Source organism: Anolis carolinensis, chromosome 6 (assembly GCF_035594765.1).
Source record: "Anolis carolinensis isolate JA03-04 chromosome 6, rAnoCar3.1.pri, whole genome shotgun sequence".
NCBI lineage: Eukaryota > Metazoa > Chordata > Lepidosauria > Squamata > Dactyloidae > Anolis > Anolis carolinensis.
The window spans coordinates 65234743-65254081 of NC_085846.1; the positions used below are offsets into that span (position 1 = coordinate 65234743).

General features: G+C 40.9%; 1 protein-coding gene across 1 annotated transcript in view; it reads right to left on the reverse strand.

The window, feature by feature from the left end:
* Window positions 1-953: 953 nt before the first annotated feature.
* The window catches only part of exosc7 (exosome component 7), a 38767-nt gene continuing 20381 nt past the window's right edge, over window positions 954-19339 (reverse strand). Inside the window, exons 4-8 of the mRNA XM_062983960.1 lie at window positions 17517-17682; window positions 7528-7598; window positions 4861-4981; window positions 4096-4251; window positions 954-1200 (exon numbers count right to left, since the gene is read on the reverse strand). Of these exons, the coding sequence (XP_062840030.1) occupies window positions 1096-1200; window positions 4096-4251; window positions 4861-4981; window positions 7528-7598; window positions 17517-17682 (619 nt within the window). The 3' untranslated portion in view covers window positions 954-1095. The remainder of the gene's footprint in view (window positions 1201-4095; window positions 4252-4860; window positions 4982-7527; window positions 7599-17516; window positions 17683-19339) is intronic.

The following is a 19339-nucleotide window of genomic DNA, read 5'->3' on the forward strand; positions in this document are numbered from 1 at the left end:
TTCTGGTGTGCCTAAGCTGGCCAGGTTTTCAGAGTTCCAGTCTAATTCAAACTATGACCTTCTCACAATGCTCACCATACAAAAGTGAAATCTAGAGAACTGATTTTACAAATGGTTCCTCATTCCATTTTGTACCGATTATAGTAATTTAGTGGCTTGAACAAATGCATTTGGGACCAATTTCTTATCCAAAAAGCTGCAACTGAAAAGGTTTCCATGGGACAAAGAAAAGCCCTGGATGTTTTCTTGAATTGCTCTCAAGGGATTTAGTTATAGTCCTCTTGATTTGCCTTATAATTACAATTGTTTGGTTCAGAAGAATATTTCCATAACAGATATATTAAGCAAAGTATTTTTGTCAAATGGATACACTAATCCCCCCCCCCCCATTCTTACTAAGCCCTGAGGACTAATTGAAATGCTTGCTTTATTCCATGAGGCCTTGGGATGTTACATTCTGAGCAAAAGCAATTAAATGTTTCTGGGACAAACACTGAACAATTTGCAATACAGATGTTTCCTTTTATTGCAATACTGGATGCATGACAAAGAAAACGTGGCAGTAACTGCGCAGCAACACATGGAAATTTCCACCAGCCCTAATGGCTAAAGCTTCCATGGCAAAGTCTATTCATGGACCAGACAGTAATTCCGTTTGGGTTTGCAGGCAGTTGTCTGTCTGGAGAAAAAGGGCTATGTATGTCTGAGTTGGAGAGTGTCTTGCCAATAAAGAGGACACACCTTCCTCAGCAGCAGCATGAAAAAGAAAGTTCACCTCTGCAGCATTATTTTACTCTATGCACAACTCTCTAAATCTTATCTGGTGATATAGTAGTGTATTCTGCTAATACCACAATCATTACATTCTATTCCATTTCTGTGAAGTTGTTTGGAATATTTTGTGCCCCGTTACCAGTCTTGAAGCAATTGATCAGAGTTGATATGACAACGAGGAGAAAAAAGATGTAATTTTATTTAAGAAAATATATTCATCTTTGGAAACAATACCAAAAAAATTGCAATAAACAGGAAAGAAAAAATTACCCCCCCCCCCTCCTTGATTGCTGTTCAGCAAGACCGATGTAATGATGGAGTTCATCCCAGGAATCCAACCTTTTTCCGTGATGTTCCAAGACTTTCTTCTTTTTCTAAGATAGTTTGCAAAGATGTATGTAATAATTTGCCGACTCGTTTTCCAGTCTGGAATGCACATGGAAACAAAAAAACCAACACAGCATGACACAGGAGAATTTTAGCAAGAAGAAAACATACCATATAGATAATGTTTTGGGAGAAAAATTATTGTTAAATGTGAATGCCATTGTTTTAAAAACTGACCTAGAGCAAACAGCCACATTTGAATCTGGTTAAAGGATTACTTTAAAAAATAATGAAAAACTTAAAAAGTTTTGTGCTTCTCTTTAACATATAGTAAGACTCAACCACAGCAAAACTTTCTGGGTTTATATTAGTCTGTGGGTACATCTACACCAGGCATGGGAAACCTTTGACCCTCTAGGCCAGGGGTCCTCAAACTTTTTAAGTGGAGGGCCAATTCATGCTCCCTCAGATTGTTGAGGGGCCGAATTATCATTTGAAAAAAAACCTGAACAAATTCCTATGCTCACTGCACATGTCTTATTTGTAGTGCAAAAAAACCAAAACAAAAAATCAAAAAAACCCCAGCAACAATTACTTATTTACCAGTAATTATTTACTACATTTATACCCCACCCTCTCTCACCTCGAAGGGAACTCAGAGCGGCTTACAAGTTGTATGTACATACAATATTATATTATTAGCATAGTACACTATTAGCATTATATATTAATATATTGTACTATACCACTATACCGTAATATTATTAGTAATATTACATTTAATATATAATATATATATTGTTATATTATACAATATTATTATATTGTATTATTATTATTAGCCGCCCTGAGTCCCCTATTGGGTGAGAAGGGCGGGGTAGAAATACTGCAATAAATAAATAAATAAATAAATAAATAAATAAATATTATATCGTATTACATTATAATATTATTAATAATATTATATATATACACAATATATTATTATCATATCATTCATGTACAATATTTCATTTACAATATTGGTAAATGAAAGAACAATACAATAATTAAAAATAAAAATAATTTAACCAACATACTGTAAACTTATCAGAATTTCAGTGGGAAGTGTGGGCGTGCTTTTGGCCAATGAGATAATCAAGTAGGATTGTTGTGCCTTCAAGTCATTTCAGACTTTGGGCGAGCCTAAGTCTAAAACTGAGAGCGGGGGCCAGGTAAATGGCCTTGGAGGGCCACATCCGGGCCTTAGTTTGGGGACCCCTGCTCTAGGCATTTTGGACTTCCAACTCCCACAATTCCTAACAGCCAGTAAGATGGCTGGGATTTCTGGGAGTTGAAGTCCAAAACATCAGGTGGGCTGAAGTTCGCCCATGCCTGATCTACATTGTAGAATAAATGCAGTCCCTTTGAACTGGCATGGCTCGGTGCTATAGAACCCTGGGAGTTATAGTTTGGTCAGGCACCACACTATTTTGCAAAGAAGGCTAATCTTTATTTATATACTGTCCTATCTCCCCGAAGGGACTCAGGGTAGTGAACAACAAAGTCAGAAAACTAAAGATCTTGCAAAACTTTGGTTCCCACATTCTATAGCATTGAGCCACTGGTGTTAAGCTGCATTAATTCTACAGTGCAGATGCACCCCATGTTGAATCTGTCTGCATTTATCCAACCTTGGGAAAGTTACTTTTTTGTATTAAAACTCCCCGAATCTCTAGCTACATGGCCAGTGGGCCCTGATTATCCTGGTAATTATAGTCCAAACAAGTAATGATAAAAACCAATGCCCATGTTTACTGGTTTAAGGAAAAAGCTCTCCCCCACACTCTCTATAGCATTCTTGCAGGCTTAAAGTTTTAAAAACAGACAACCCGAACATCAGGCTTTGGTTTGGGGACCCCTGCTCTAATGGAAACAATGGGGTTGCAACACATGGGACAAAGCCAATCAAATGTAAGGTATACAATTCTGAACCAGTTTGGCAAGAACTCCAATTCATTAGGAACAAACAAGATAGTTAACCACTATTTTATTGAATGCAATGAGACCATTTCCCTGTCAGAAGGAGGAAAGGGGCTCAAAGGAAAATTCCAGTTTGTATTTTTAAAATGAGGCTTGCCATCTCCCAAGATGGTCAGGGATCCAGGAAAACAATTCAACTCTGTCTCTTAGTATTCAGACTATGGCAGAAGGCATATCCCTGCCTAAAAGCTTTCATGTCAGTCACATGTATCAAGCATAGCTTGTAACAGCAACTTCTCCAAGCTCTGATTTAGACAAGCATACATTATGTTCAAGTCCTGATTATCTCGCTATGGCAAAAAAAACCAAAAACAAATGGAAAATTGCCTGGTAGACTACAGATCAAGGAGCTCATTTTACCAGACTGTAATGGATAAAACAGAAGTACAAGTTATTTGATGCTCTAACCCCCAACCTAAGTGGAAGAAGAATCTGTTGTATCTCAGAGTTCTGGGCTGTCTGGATATCTGAAGATTATGAAGATCAAGACATTGCCACTATAGAAAGGATGACATTCAACAGCAACAAAAATCTATTTCAAAAACTAATCCAATGGTAAAGAAAATAAAGAATATATGAGAATAACATTTTGGAAGATTCTTTTCTTTTTGTTTTGGGGTTGCAAAAAACCCTTTAAGAGGCAAGGGTCTGAAATTTGTGGAGACTGCTTATAATTGTGTAGGTGACCATCCTGCAAAATGCCTGCACTGCATATCTAGTTCTGTGCAAAAAAATTATATCATGTCCTGGTAAAGGCTAATTAGTCATGGCTCAGCACTTGTTAGATGTGGAAGCTTTAATGAATACAAGGAAATACATCTTCAAGTTTGTTTTTTCAAATTATCTGACATCTTGTGAAGTAAACCTTTAAACCAAAACAGCTTGACACTTCAACATGTATGATGTACTCAATAATATATCAAAATGCACACTAGAGTTGGAATGATATTATTATTTACAAGCGCCACTGACCTCCATCATTTCAAATATGCTTTCTGGATCAAGGCTCCCTCTTCCAACTTTTTTCATACAGGTCATGGCACCTCTACTGGTCACAGAAATGAGGAGGCTAGCCAAGGAACATGCTTCCTCCTGAAGGGTGGCATCCACTACATGCCTATAACCAATCTGAAAAAATACACAAGCAAGAAACTTAAGCTGCAATTCTTGGCATAGTTTTCTGTGAATACAGACATACTTCTGAGGATACACATATTTCTGTTAAGAACCAATAGACATCTATATGTTATATCTAGGAAGTTCTAGGTTCTCCGGGGTGATTTTATGGTCAACTTCCAGAAGAATTGCCCTCGAGGACTCCTAACCTCAGTGAATATGGAGAACTAAATATACTCTTTTCTACCTGTGAGCACAAGTACCCTGCATGTCTTGACTGCCTTTTCATCAGATTGTCCATATGTTAATCTTTAAAGTATTCAACCCCACTATCTGAGGTGAGATGAATGACAGGGCCTTGCTGGTAGCTGCACCTGGTTTGTTAAACACAACTCAGGCAGGCCAATCTATTTTCTGACCTTCTGAGCATCAAGCAAAACACTGCTGGCTTTGCCTGCATCTCCTACTACCTTACTTTGGAAGGAATGAGATATGAAAATGGTATACTAGAAAAACCTTGTTTGATATTGAAAGCTTGCTGTGACAATAAAAATGTAGACAGTCAACCTCTTTAGAGAGACAACTGTAGAGAAGAGCAAACAAGAATTTTCAGATGCTTACTTTGCTCAGTGTTACAATGCAGGGGACATTGTCTACATTAAGCCGAATACAGTCATAGGGATCATCAGAGAGCTCAATTTCCCGTCCTCCTTCATCATCCAAAACACGCACTTTGGGTATCCTGAAGAAAACAGAATTGAATGTCAACCAATATGCCCCCCCTTGAGAATTTGTCATGGGAATTTACCCCATTTCTCTATCAAAGCCAAGCATTCAAATATGACAGAAGGTACCCAACAGAAGAGTCACATGTTTCATTCTAATACCATGAATAAATGCTCATATAAAAATTTGTGTGACAGACAACAAGGAAAGCAGGGGCCAGAAGCACAAAAGTTAAATTCACAGAACAGTGTGCATTTGATGTTTTGTGGACATACCAAATGCACAGGTTATATCAATGAAGATATAGTTTGTTTTGGTATGAACTAGGAGCATTTCAGTAATCTGCCATTTGCTTGCAATTTCATTGATAAATGATAATATAGAATGTGTAAAGGTTATACGGGTGACATAGTTTCTATGGTGACAGTGAATTATTAGTAATAATGTTTCATATCGCTATTAGCAACCCTGGACCTCTTTGGAAAAATGATACCGTAGGATATAAATGTGTGAAATAAAAATATGTAATAACTGTGGTTCTAATAATATGGTCCCACGCTGATGTATTTCTGGGTGATAGCATCATCTACTGTGTGGCACCATCAACAAACAGCCATGTCAGAGCGAAATCTAGGTCTAGCTTATATTGCCAGAAGAGTGTTCAATCTGCAGTCTCTACACCCAACTTTCATACCTTTAATAATGATGATGATAATAATAATAATCTTTATTTTTTACCTGCCTCTTCTTGCGGCTCGAGGTAGGTTACAATATTGCTAAAAACACAAATTCATCTAAAACATTCTATAAAATACACATATTAAAACATATTTCTACAAAATGCATATTAAAATACACAGAACAAAGATTAAACACAAGAAGCAAGTTTAAAATTTGTGATTAGAACTGGCTGGGATAGCCCTGCCGGAAGAGATAGGTCTTTAGATGGTTTTAAAATTCCGACAGCTCATTTAGTTGTCGCAGCTCTTCTGGTAGGTCATTCCACAGTTTTAGGGCAGCCGATGAAAAGGCACTTTGTGACAGTGGCCAGTCAGGTTCTGGCTGCTTGGAGTAGCCTCCCCTCAGAGAACCTAAGCATTTGATGCAGATTGTATGGGAGAAGACGATCCTGTAGGTAACTTGGATCCAAACTATGTAGTGCTTTATAGAGCAAAACCAACATTTTGTACTTTGCCTGGAAACTAATTGACAGCTTGTGGAGTGACTTTAATAGAGGTTTTTTGTGCTTGTCAAGAGCGACTTGAGAAACTGCAAGTTGCTTCTGGTGTGAGTATAGATGTAATATGTTTACTCCTGGATGTTCCTGTAACCAATCTGGCTACCGTAATTTGAGACAATTGGAGTTTCCGAACTTGGTACAAAGGTAGCCCAGTGTAAAGCGTATTGCAGAAGTCCACAGCTAGAATATCAGCCAAAGCTGGTAGTAAGCACTCCTGTCACATCTACCTGGGGTAACATTTGAAGAGACAGATCCAGGACGACTTCCAAACTATGAACAGTCATTCAGGGGGAGTGTAATCTCATCCAGGACTGGTTGACATGCCTCCACCCTCAGATTAGGATTTTAGATGGCAAGCACCTCTGTTTTGTCTGGATTCAGCTTCAATTTGTTTTTCCTCACCTAGCCCATTGCTTCCTCCAGGCATTCATTCAAAGGAGACACGCCCATTTCATCTGAGGCTGTTTTTAAAGGCATGGAGAAATATATTTGTGTGTCATCAGCATGCTGATAACACCCCACCCCATGCCTACGGATGACCTCTCCCAGCGGTTTAATACTATATTTTAAAATTGTATTTTCCTACTGGGACTTTTACAGATATTAGACTAGAAGTCCCATTATCCGAAATAATTGGGCATCCCAGATGATGTTGTTTGGAATTTACTCAAAACATCTAGGAGAGCATCAGGTGGGCGAAGATACAACTGTAAAATGAAAAAGCACTACACACACAACACTTCTTGTTTTACTAATAGCATTATAATTATGATTCATCACATTTACCATAAAAATAGTCACATCCACTCGGTCAGTTCAAAGCTGACAATTTCTTCTGTTATCATTGGTCTGTAGTCAGGTTTGAATACAACATACACAAAAACACCAGAATAGAAGGGCTTTTCACTATCCAAAGGTTTGTGCTCTTTTTGTAACCGTTTTACAAATAAAATTGTATCAGCAAATAATTCAGAACAGCCTTCCCATCTGTGACAGAGGAAAGGCACATTCCCAGCATAATACGGACTTATTCCAAAGTTGAGAGTTTTTTCCCCTTCAAATAAACAGTCCAGAACTGTTTTGTACTGGGCCAAAGTGCTATGTAAGTTTTATATAATATAGCAAGAAGAAAAACATAGGACAAGATGTTTTTAACTAGACTGCTTGGCAAAGTTAGGAAGCCTGATGGAATTACAGTGTTTTGAACCTGGCTGGAGAACTAAACTGGGAGTCATGGAGAGAGTGACCCATCCCTGATTTTGGCTAAAACAGAGCCTTTTGCTCCACAAATTCTCTTTTGAAGATCATGTATGCTCTCTTACCTGGTATTAAATAGAGCTGCTTTTACTGCAATTGAAATGGCATCAAACAAGTTGCCACCACATTCCAATAGCTGAAATAAAAAATAATAGTTACTTTTCTATGATAAGTATTACAAATGTAGCAGTCCTAGAACCCCTGAATGTATTGCTGATTCTCCCTCAAAGAAGATATTCAAATATAAATCCCCAAATCACAAAATATGTCCAATGATAAGAGGACTAATCGAACAAACCTTTACAAAAGTCAAGCCTGCAGATTTCTTGGCTTGGATCTCAGGGATTTGGCTATAGAATGGGCATTAGATTAGTACACATATTTTTCTTGTTTTGGTAATAGGTTAAAATCTAATCAAAATATAGTGCTTTCCAGTAATTAAATTAAAAAGTATCTTATGAAGCCAGAAACACTTTGGACAGAAGGGCATGTGTAATATGAAACATTCTAAACCACCTACATAAAATCACATGGGATTTAGTTTATTATTCAAAGGGTACTTTAGTATTGGACTAGTATGAAGAACAAGAAAGGCCCTCAGTACAAAGTTTATCTACTTAAATAATAGATGGCTGAAGATATTTAACTGATTTAAAATTGGGTCATCAAAGTTTGGACATACAATACTAGTATTGGGAAAATTATTCCATTATTTGAAGATCCAGTCTAAATCTAGTAATTTCCTTAAACAACTGGATGCTTTTCATGACCATTCCTCATCTTCCAGATTTTTCAAGAACAAATCATACTTCAAGAAGAGCATAATGGAAGCTCAGAGCAAATTGTGTGCAGGAAAACAAAAAGAAACTAGAAGTGATACATTTCGCTCTTCTCCTTGTGCTAACACAATGAAAAAAGTATAAGACAATATGAAACAGCTAACTATACGTCCCCTTGCAACTGTTTGTCATCATTGCAGCACTGGTTAAAAAAAAACCCCCACCATTTTGCCTTTAAATTTGTTGCCAAGCTACTGAATTTCAGTGCAAAACACTGCAAGCAACTCTTTAAAGCAATCGCTCTCATATGCTCTGTGTCCTTTAAAAAATAATTTCTGCTTCTTGAAATGAAAATTTCTGCTCCTGAACCCTTCAGAAGTGGTGAAACGTCCTAAAAATAAGGTGTTGACCCTCCTAAATTTTGTTTTGTACTTTGCAGAATCAAACTGGACTATATGTCCCTGTTTGGAGCTGATATTTTCTGGTGTTCTGGGGCTGATGCAACCAGAAAACTGATCACCGTTTCAACACGAAAATGCTTGCTTGAAGGGATGGAAATGCTGCCCTGCCTCTGAATTTGGCGCTGCAGTGGAGGTGTGCATGACCACAATGAAAAGGAACCTTCATTAAAGGTAAAGGTTTCCCGTGACATTAAGTCTAGTCGTGTCTGACTCTGGGGGTTGGTGCTCATCTCCATTTCTAAGCCAAAGAGCTGGGAGCGCTGTTACCTTCCCGCTGGAATGGTACCTATTGATCTACTCACATTTGCATGTTTTCAAACTGCTAGCTGGGCAGAAGCTGGGTCTAACAGTGGGAGTTCACCCCACTCCCTGGATTCAAACTGCCAACCTTTCAGTCAGCAAGTTCAGCAGCTCAGCGGTTGAACTCGCTGCACCACCAGGGGGCCAGGATCCTTCATGGCACAGAGCAATATTATATAATGGAAGATCAGCCCAAATGGCATCTATAGATGTGGTTACATTAAGACTATCTACCCCAGCTTTGAGAGAAATATGATTATTGAACCAAGTAGCACATTTTCTGAAGCTCATCTTTAAATTACGCAATGTAACACTATTTTTTTTCCTGGGTTATAAATGTCATTTCCTAATTGGTTCTATCACAAAAACATGGAAACAGTTGATTAAACTGCAAAAACTTTGTTTTTACAGGACATCTCGCCTCACATTTTGCTATAGTTTTTCCAATAAATATCTCATAAAGTTTCAACCAATTCAACATATTCATTTACTTTGTTTTATGTCCTGCTCTCTCTCCCTTGGAAAGGGACTCAAACTGGCTAACAGTCAGATAGTTTGTGGCAGCCACAAAAACAAAGTTTTTGGAATATAACAACACTTTCAAAGTACCGTATATAAGCCGATCCAAATACAAGCCGAGAAACCTAATTTTACCACAAAAACTGGGAAAACATTGACTCAAGTATAAGCCAAGAGTGGTAAATTTCAGAAATAAAAATAGATACTGAAGGGGTCACTGAACCAAAGTGACTCCATTTTGGAATGCCTGTCTGATTGGAACTTAGAAGACCAGTCTCCCCTCTGAATTAAAGATAAAAGTTTGCAACTGGCTGTCTTGCGACAGATAGCAGATGTTCTATGTTTAGCAATAATCAGTTGATTCTGAGAAACTTATGCAATGTATGCAATACATGTACTTTTTGCTGCACCTGTTGAAATATTCTACAGTTCATGATTGGGCAATATCCCGAAGTTGTTTACAACTCAGGAAGTGTTTGTGGTTTTTCCAGTAAAGCCCAGTTCAGAATGGGGAACTAGAAGTTCAGAAAGGGGAACTAGAAATGTAGTAAACAAGTAGGGTATATATTGTCCGGGGCTGATTAGCTCTGGACAGACAGTTTGGATCAGCAACAGCCCGTGTTGCCCTGTCTGTCGGTAGCTACCTAATAAAGGTGTTTTGTCCTCAACTATTTTGGGCTCTTGAATGGTCTCATAGCGGCTTGGCGAACTCGGGTAATGTATAAATGTCTGGGGGACGCCCAAATCACCCCTTACATTTCTGGGGGCTCGTCCGGGATGAAATTATGGGCTTTGTAGTGATGAAATTTTGGGCTTTGTAGTGTTTTTTAGTTGCCAAGGTTCCGTTGTAGCCCACTCGGAGCTGCTCTTGGGAGCAAGGCGTGTCCGCTTCCCCCTTCCGGGGTGCTGCGTACGGTCCGCGCCGAGACGTGCGCACGGCCTCTCAATAGAGGTAACGACCGGTGGTTCCCTTCGCGGCACCCGAGCGAAGGAAAGGCGTGCTCTCCTCCAAAACAGAAGTTGTGAGACAACCACCGTTGGGAAAGTCGGCCGGCCGCCGCGGGACGGAACGAGAATTAGGCAAGTATACCTCTTAAAACCGCTTGTTGTTTAGCATTGCGGGGAGGGAGAGTTTTAAATTGTAGAAGCAGTTCTGGGTCCCGTAGGAATCCCTTGGGAACCAAGAGAACCCCAAAGGGAAGAGAGCTCTGGGAAAGACCTGCAAGGGGAATCCGACCAGGTCCGGAGGCAGGCCCTAGTAGCAAGACGTGCAAGGATGGTCCGACCACGGTCTGGGGACATACTCCACTAGGAAAATAATCTTTCACGTCCAGTGGGAAAGCGGAGGAAGACCGTTGATCTTCCGGCTGTGCGGGCCAGGGTCAAATCCGCGTACCCCAATGGGTGGGAAAGAATCGAAAGGGACAGGAGGGCCAATGACCCCCCTCCGATGTATGTTGAATAACTTTGAGCAATTGAAGGAGTACACAGCCGAGGCAGAAATGGTGCCTTGTTTGGAGGTTTGGATGCTGTGTTTGGTTTGGATTTGTGTTTGGTGGTTTGGATGCTGTATTTGGTTTGTGTTTGTGCTCAGTGCACTGTTTGGAAGTTTGGATGTTGTGGATGTATACCAAGAGAAAGTGTTCCCAGTGAGAGTAGACCCTCAAGGGGATCTGAGTATAGTAAATGGTAGAAACTCATTGAGGCTGTATCAGAACCTGAATGTTTGTACCCTGGAAAAAGGGACTCCAAGAGTTCCAAATTTGAGAAAGATCTACCAGATGGAGCAGGAGCAGAATGAAAGTCCAGTAGCATTTCTAGAAAGGCTCAGGGAAGCATTTGAGGAGTTTTCTCCTTATGATATGGATGATCCTAGTGATCGAGCTGAAGGAAGGATAGTGCTGAAGAGTGTTTTTGCCAGCCAATGTTGGCCGGATATACGGAGAAGGTTACAAAAGGATGCTAGATTGACTCATTTGACTTTGGAGAGGATAATGGAAATAGCAAATCAGGTTTATTTGTCCCGGGAGGCCGTGCAAGCCAAACGGGAAGAGGCAGCGGTGTCTCGTAGGGCCAAGGTTATAGCCGCTGTGTTAGGGCATGAGCTTGGAAAGAATAAATGCGCACGGTGCCACAAGCAAAGGCACTGGGCGGCGGATTGTAAGGTGGATCTTGGAGGAGGACAGAATAGGAAAGTGCAAAATGGAAGTGGAAGTTGGAAAGGAAGGAGACAGAACCGTGGAGCTGTTAACCAGCCCAGTAGGGGTCCGGTTGCAATTGGATTGGTTGATCCTGCATTGGATGAAGCATGGGCTGGTTTTTCTGAGAGAAGATGATGAATTTGAGTTTCCAGGAATATCTATATAAAATGAACAGAAATGGGAGCTGAGGCATTGTGCCCTACAAGAGTGAAAATGCATGATTGTATGAAAATGTATATGGCTGTTATTTGTGTGTGTATGAGAAGAACATAAAGTGCATGACACTATAGCTTATTGGAAGCTTTGCAGGCGGATAATAGAAAGGAATAAAGGCATGCAAGTTGCGTGTGTCGCGTGAGATAGAGTGGCCCTCATTCCCCTTCACTCCCCAGTGACTTTCCGAAGGTTCACTTGATCCTGTTTACACTTTAAGAGGTTAAGAATTTGTGTATCTGTGTGAGGTTGTGCGAAAGGATCCAGAATGGGTGGAAGAATGTTAGTGTATGGCAGAAAACAATGGGATGACTGGAAGGAATAGAGTTATAGTTACAGGTGGTTCCCAAATGGAAATTGGCATCCTAATGGAAAGGAAAAGGGGAAGGCAAGACCTCCCCTATCCAGACTCAAGGTGTGTTTTGTGAGTTTTGTGGGACCAGTGTGGTTTTGTGTCATTATAACCTAAGATGCTTTGTTTGTTGCGTGTTCTTTGAACAGATAATAGAGAAGAATGTTTGAGAGGAACTAAGGCTTTGTTATAGCTTTGTTTTGTGATAAAGGTTACAAGGTTTTGGGAAAAAGGCTCAGCCAGTGTTAAGTGCATGGGATTTCGTTTGGAAAAAAAAGGTCTCCGGAGGTTAGAGGTGGAATGCAAAGAAGCCATTTGCTCCATCCCTACCCCCGGACTAGGAAACAGGTTAGAGAATTCCTGGGAGAGGCAGGGTTTTGTCGTATATGGATTCCGAACTTCGGACTATATGCCAAACCCCTCCACGAGGCTACCAAAGGGAAGTCAGGAGACCCCTTGGCGTGGGGAACTGAACAGCAAGATGCGTTTGAGCAATTGAAGAAAGCTTTGATGTTTGCCCCAGCATTGTATGTATGTATGTATGTATGTAGGAGAACGCAAAGGAGTGGCTGTAGGAGTGTTGACTCAGCCGGTGGCTTATTTGTTTAAGCAATTAGACAATGTGGCCTGTGGATGGCCTTCATGCTTGAGAGCTGTAGCGGCTGCTGCGGTTCTTGTGGAAGAAGTAAACAAGCTGACCTTAGGGCAGCCTGTGATTTTAAAATGTCCCCATGCGGTAGTGACTTTAATGGAACAAAGGGGACACCATTGGCTCACCAATAGCCGAATGCTTAAGTATGAGAGCATGTTGGTAGACAGTCCACAGGTTAAATTGTCAGTGTGTGCCACTTTGAACCCAGCTACCTTGTTACCTGTGGAAGGAGAATTGATGCAGCATGATTGTTTAGAAATAGTGGACAAAGTATATTCAAGTAGGCCAGATCTCAAAGATCTGCCACTTTAGGCTCCGGAATGGGTGCTTTTCACAGATGGGTCAAGTCGTGTGGTTGGTTCCGAAAGGAAAGCGGGGTATGCAGTGGTGAATAGCAATGGGGAAACCCTAGAGGCAAAGGGGTTGCCTCCGGGGACTTCTACACAACGGGCCGAGCTGATTGCTCTGACTGGGGCCCTCCAATTGGCTAAAGGAAAAAGAGTTAATATTTATACTGACTCGAAATATGCCTTCACCACTTTGCATGCCCACGGTGCCATTTATAAGGAAAGGGGACTGCTGACCTCTGCAGGACAGCAGATCAAAAATGCAACAGAAATTTTGCAACTTTTAAATGCAGTATGGGAGCCAAAAGAGATAGCAGTCATGCATTGCAAAGGACATCAGTATGGTGAGGATCAGGTAACACAGGGAAATCGCCTGGCAGACCAACAAGCTAGGAAAGCAGCAGATGAAAGCACATCAGAAGAAGCAATTTTACAATTGGATGTTACGCCCGTAGTAGAGTCCATGACTTACTCCGCACAAGAGAAGGAGTGGGCCCTAGCAGAAGGGGAAAAATGGAAGGGTAAGGTTTTTATCTTACCCAATGAGAAAATTTATGTCCCAAAAGCTTTGGGATGGAAATTATCAAAGAAATTCGTAGACAAACCCATTTAGGTGCAATTGGAATAGCTTCACTCTTGGAGGGGCAGCTCTGGGTGGATGGCTTGCAGGCCTTGGCCGGAGCTGCTGCCCCAGGATGTGAAATTTGTAAACAACACCCTTTAAATCTTTTGAGTCCTTGGTAGTTGATTTCGCCGAAGATGCCAAGGGTCTGGAGTATTCAGGGTGGATTCCAACCACCGCTGAAAGAGTTGTAGAGGTCAGGCGTGCCTTGTCAAGGGATGCAATCCCTGGGCACGGGATGCTCTACACATTGGGGTGACAATGGCTCAGTCATTTGGTCACCAGGTGGCAGAGGCCCGCGGCCTTTGTTCACCAGGTCCTTGGGTGCCTAGCCCAGGTGGGAGGCACCGCTTGGAAATTGCATTGTAATTGACCCTAATCTTCGGGTAAAAGAATGAACAGGGCTCTGGAAAAAAGTCCAATCTTTGGACAGGTTGTTAACCAACATGTATGAAAGTGGGGGTTTGTCATCTTATGAGTTGTTGTATGGAAGACCCCCTCTGAAAAATTAGATCTCTGCAAGGAGACATACATGAATTGAGAAAACAAGGATTGATAAAAGAAGTCCAAATTTTGGATATGGTGTTAAACAAACTGTATAAATGTACTGAATGCTGCGTTATCCCTTTCCCGGTTACTGCGCTACATGTTTTTCTTACCAGGAGACCAGGGTTGGCTGAAAGATTGGAAGTGTGATACCCTCGGCCCAAGGTGGAAGGGACCACCAGAGGTGTTCGACCACTGGAGGTGGTCCAAATAGCTCTTACTACTGTGAAGTTAAGAGATGTGAAGCCGGGGGTACCAAAAAAGGACTACACCACCAAAGACCCTGACATCTGGAAGGTAAACCTGCATAAGGACAATCCACTCAAATTCACACACCCTAAGGGTCAAGCTACCAAGAGCTGCCCTGAAGAGGAGGGGCCCGAAGCTACCTAGAGCTAGCCCCAGAGGTCAGGTTACCTAGAACCGCCTTGAAGAAGGAAGGAGGGTACACTTCCGAGAGTGTCCCAAAAGACCGAATGGACACTGGGTTTTGGGTGTGGGGATTCGTGGGTTGTATTGTATTCTGTTTTTGTGCTCTGTGCTGTAATATTGAGGACAAACACAAGTGTGAAAATGAGGACACAATTATGCTTTTTAATATTGATCATGATGCCGTTGGTGCGGGCACATATGGGTTGGGACAGAAACACGTTCCAACAACTAATTAAAGATATAGTAAAGAAGCAGAGGTTAAAGACTGCTGGATTTGTGCCCATAGCCCTCACTCCCAATATGAGGGTTGGGTCATGAAAGCAGGGCCACTGCTGGATGTATCTGGATGGAAATTGTTCACCCCTTGGACATATGCTGACCAAGAGGGGTTGACTGATTCGGCTCAATTTATGTTGGCCCATGATGATTCTGCACCAACTGCATCAGCTTGTTTGGCAAGATCCAAAGATGGGATCTCAGGAATTGATCATAAGAACTCTCCCCAAGCCACCCTCATAGAGGTAGGAGATTACCCCCATTGTAATCTCTCTCTCCCTGTATACTATGACAACATACACCATAGAGTTGAACAGCCACAACCACAAAGACTGAGAAGGCAAGCTTCCTCGCCAGAGGGTGATGACAAGAAACCACCCTCTCGTCCGGCACGTAATGGGAAAACAAATACGCCCCCTAAGATGTATGTGGTTACGCCCGGGTCGGAGCTGCCTCGTGCAGCAACTCAGCCACCTGCGGCGGGAGGCAAGCCTCCACCACGGCAAGATCTGGTCCGGACACGAGGAAACTTCCCAATGGAATATCAAATTCCTGGTAGGCCAAGGCCCGGCATTTTGCTTGACAACCATGCCATGGGAGGATTGCCTCCGGGGTATTTCTGGATATGTGGGAAGTGGGGAGGTAAAAATCTTACCCCCACTGTGGGTTGGTACTTGCACCATTGGTACCCTAGTCCCCACCAATATTGAGATACACCCGCGAGAGCAGCCCCTGCAGGCATTGGGCAACAGACCGGTGAAACAGGCCTAAAAGAGCTTATGATGAAAAACGTGGCTATGATCCTGATATCTAACTGAGGGAGAAAGATTTAAAACAGGTTCGCTGATTACCTTGTGGATTGGGTGGCTGAGGGACCTCAGCAAAATATTATTTGTCATGTTACAAATCATGATTCTTGCTTTGTTTCTTTTTGCCATGTATCATGTCATGCTTAAAGATAAAATAATGGCGAGACTGATCACTGCTACTTTCACTCAGCACAGAAAAGTTCAACATGTTACATACAGCTGAACACCCTGGAAAAGGGAACCACCCCACTATAATTGGATACCTGTGCAACCAAGAAATTGTCTTTCTTGGTTACATGAAAAAACGGGGGAATGAAGGGGTCACTGAACCAAAGTGACTCCATTTTGGAATGCCTGTCTGATTGGAACTTAGAAGACCAGTCTCCCCTCTGAATTAAAGATAAAAGTTTGCAACTGGCTGTCTTGCGACAGATAGCAGATGTTCTATGTTTAGCAATAATCAGTTGATTCTGAGAAACTTATGCAATGTATGCAATACATGTACTTTTTGCTGCACCTGTTGAAATATTCTACAGTTCATGATTGGGCAATATCCCGAAGTTGTTTACAACTCAGGAAGTGTTTGTGGTTTTTCCAGTAAAGCCCAGTTCAGAATGGGGAACTAGAAGTTCAGAAAGGGGAACTAGAAATGTAGTAAACAAGTAGGGTATATATTGTCCGGGGCTGATTAGCTCTGGACAGACAGTTTGGATCAGCAACAGCCCGTGTTGCCCTGTCTGTCGGTAGCTACCTAATAAAGGTGTTTTGTCCTCAACTATTTTGGGCTCTTGAATGGTCTCATAGCGGCTTGGCGAACTCGGGTAATGTATAAATGTCTGGGGGACGCCCAAATCACCCCTTACAATACCAATAAAATTACATTAATTGAGGCATCTGTAAATTAAATGTTTTTGAATGTTTACATAAAACTGTAATTTAAGATAAGACTGTCCATCTCTGATTAAATCATTATTCTTATCTTCTTCAATGTAAAAGTGCTTATGTATCCTTTTAATAAAAATACAGTAAAATAATAAATGCAATAATAAATGGAGTCAAATAATAAATGCAACAACAATAATAAGATCAGAGTGAAATAATAAATGTATTATTATTATTAAAAATAAAATAAATGTAACAGTAACAATGATACGAGTAAAACAATAAATGTAATAATAATAATTAATAGATTAAGATAATAAATATAATAATACCAATAATAGAGAAAAATAATAAATGTAATAATAATTATTAATAGAAAAAATAATAAATGTAATAACACCAATAATAATAGAGACAAATAATAAATGTACCATATATACTCGAGTATAAGCCGACCCAAATATAAGCCAACCAGGACCCTCACCCGAGTATAAACCGAGGGGGGCTTTTTCAGCACTAAAAAAGGGCTGAAAAACCCGACTTATATTCGAGTATATATGGTAAGTACTGCACAATTAAACAGAAAATAACACTTTCAAACCAGAAACAGATTTTTTTTTCAAATTTGTTACAAGGTGTTATGCTTAAATTTGTTTTGCTTACCAAGACATCAACATAAAGCACCCAGCAGTGCTCTCTGGGACTAATACAAAGCAACTTCAAATCGACACTGCTTTCATTGTCAAATATTCTGTAGAGGGTGTTTGCAATTTCAGTGCCCAGCTCCTCTCCACCCCGGCCTTCAAATTCTGGAGTAGCATTGGCGGAACTGGAAAGAACAATAACCAATTTCTCTTCTATGAGGGATTTAACCACAATAACCACCTTAACCACATATTTAACATATATATTTCAATTTTCAAAATCTTAGTCCTCAGATTTAAAATAACATTCTGAATCTGTTTCACACACACACACACACACACACACACACAAAATTTTAGTCAACAAGTTTAACATAATATTCTTCTCTATAACATTTAACATTTTGTTCATTCTTTATTCAGGTTAAGAATAAGAAACAAATTAGAAAACTGCTAACAACATAGCCTATTGAACATGACAGGTTAAGGAGACAAATGCAGTGAGTGGGAACAGATTAAAGCAACAGCATCATCAGTTTTTAAATTGGCTGCTGCTGCATTGAATTTATTTATTTTCTACTAAAGGAATTTAATCAACTTCCCCAAATATCAACACCAGCGGTTTCCAATTTCAACACATAAAAAGCATTTCAAAAGGACATGCAACCCCCTTCCTAGTGGAAAGCCAGCTACTCAAGAGTACTGGCACAAACTAGAGCTGAGAAGTCTTACTTTTTTAGACCACAATTCACAAAATCCCTAGACAGCACTCTCAGTAGTGCACAACAGGGCCAGCCCAAGGTAATTTTCAAATGTAAGCGAACAGAATTTTGGCGCCCCCCCAAAACAATCGGATATCGAATTGTTGGCAGTTGTGAGGCTACCCTGAGTCCTCTTCAGGGTGAGAAGGGCGGGACACAAGTATGGGAAATAAATAAATAAATAAATAAAATCAGGACAGTAAAAAAGAACACTCAAAAACAGGGGAATTCCAGACATGAAACAATCAGGGCCAGCTAACACCACCCAACAAAGATTCCCTCAGGCAGGAAGCAGCCAGGTTTTGAATATGTGAGGGACATTCAATGGTAATCAAGGTGGCCAACTGCAACATTCACACTTGCCTCAAAGAGTTCTTTATCCCACCCTGGACATCATTCCACAGATATATAAACCCCACTTGCCTAATTTCCAACAGACCTCACAACCTCTGAGGATGCCTGCCATAGATGTGGGTGAAATGTCAGGAGAGAATGCTTCTGGAGCATGGCCAGACAGCCCAGAAAATGCACAGCAACTCAATAATGATAATGATAATGATAATTTTATTTCTTACCCGCTCAAGACGGTTGACAACATTGCTAGAACACATAATAATTTAAAAACACTCCGTAAAATATACATATGGAAACATATTTCCATAAAATACACAAAACAAAAAGGAGCCCCGGTAGCGAAGTGTGTTAAAGCACTGAGCTGCTGAACTTGCAGACCGAAAGGTCCCAGGTTCAAATCCCGGGAGCGAAATGAGCGCCCGCTGTTAGCTCCAGCTTTTGCCAACCTAGTAGTTCGAAAACATGCCAATGTGAGTAGATCAATAGGTACCACTTCCGGCAGGAAGGTAACGGTGCTCCATGCAGTCATGCTGGCCACATGACCTTGGAGGTGTCTACGGACAACACTGGCTCTTTGGCTTAGAAATGGAGATGAGCACCAACCCCCAGAGTCAGACATGACTGGACGTAACGTCAGGGGAAACCTTTACCTTTACCTTACACAAAACAAAAATTAGACATAGAGTGGAAGTTTAAACAATATCATGAAAAGGGCGAGAAATCTGCC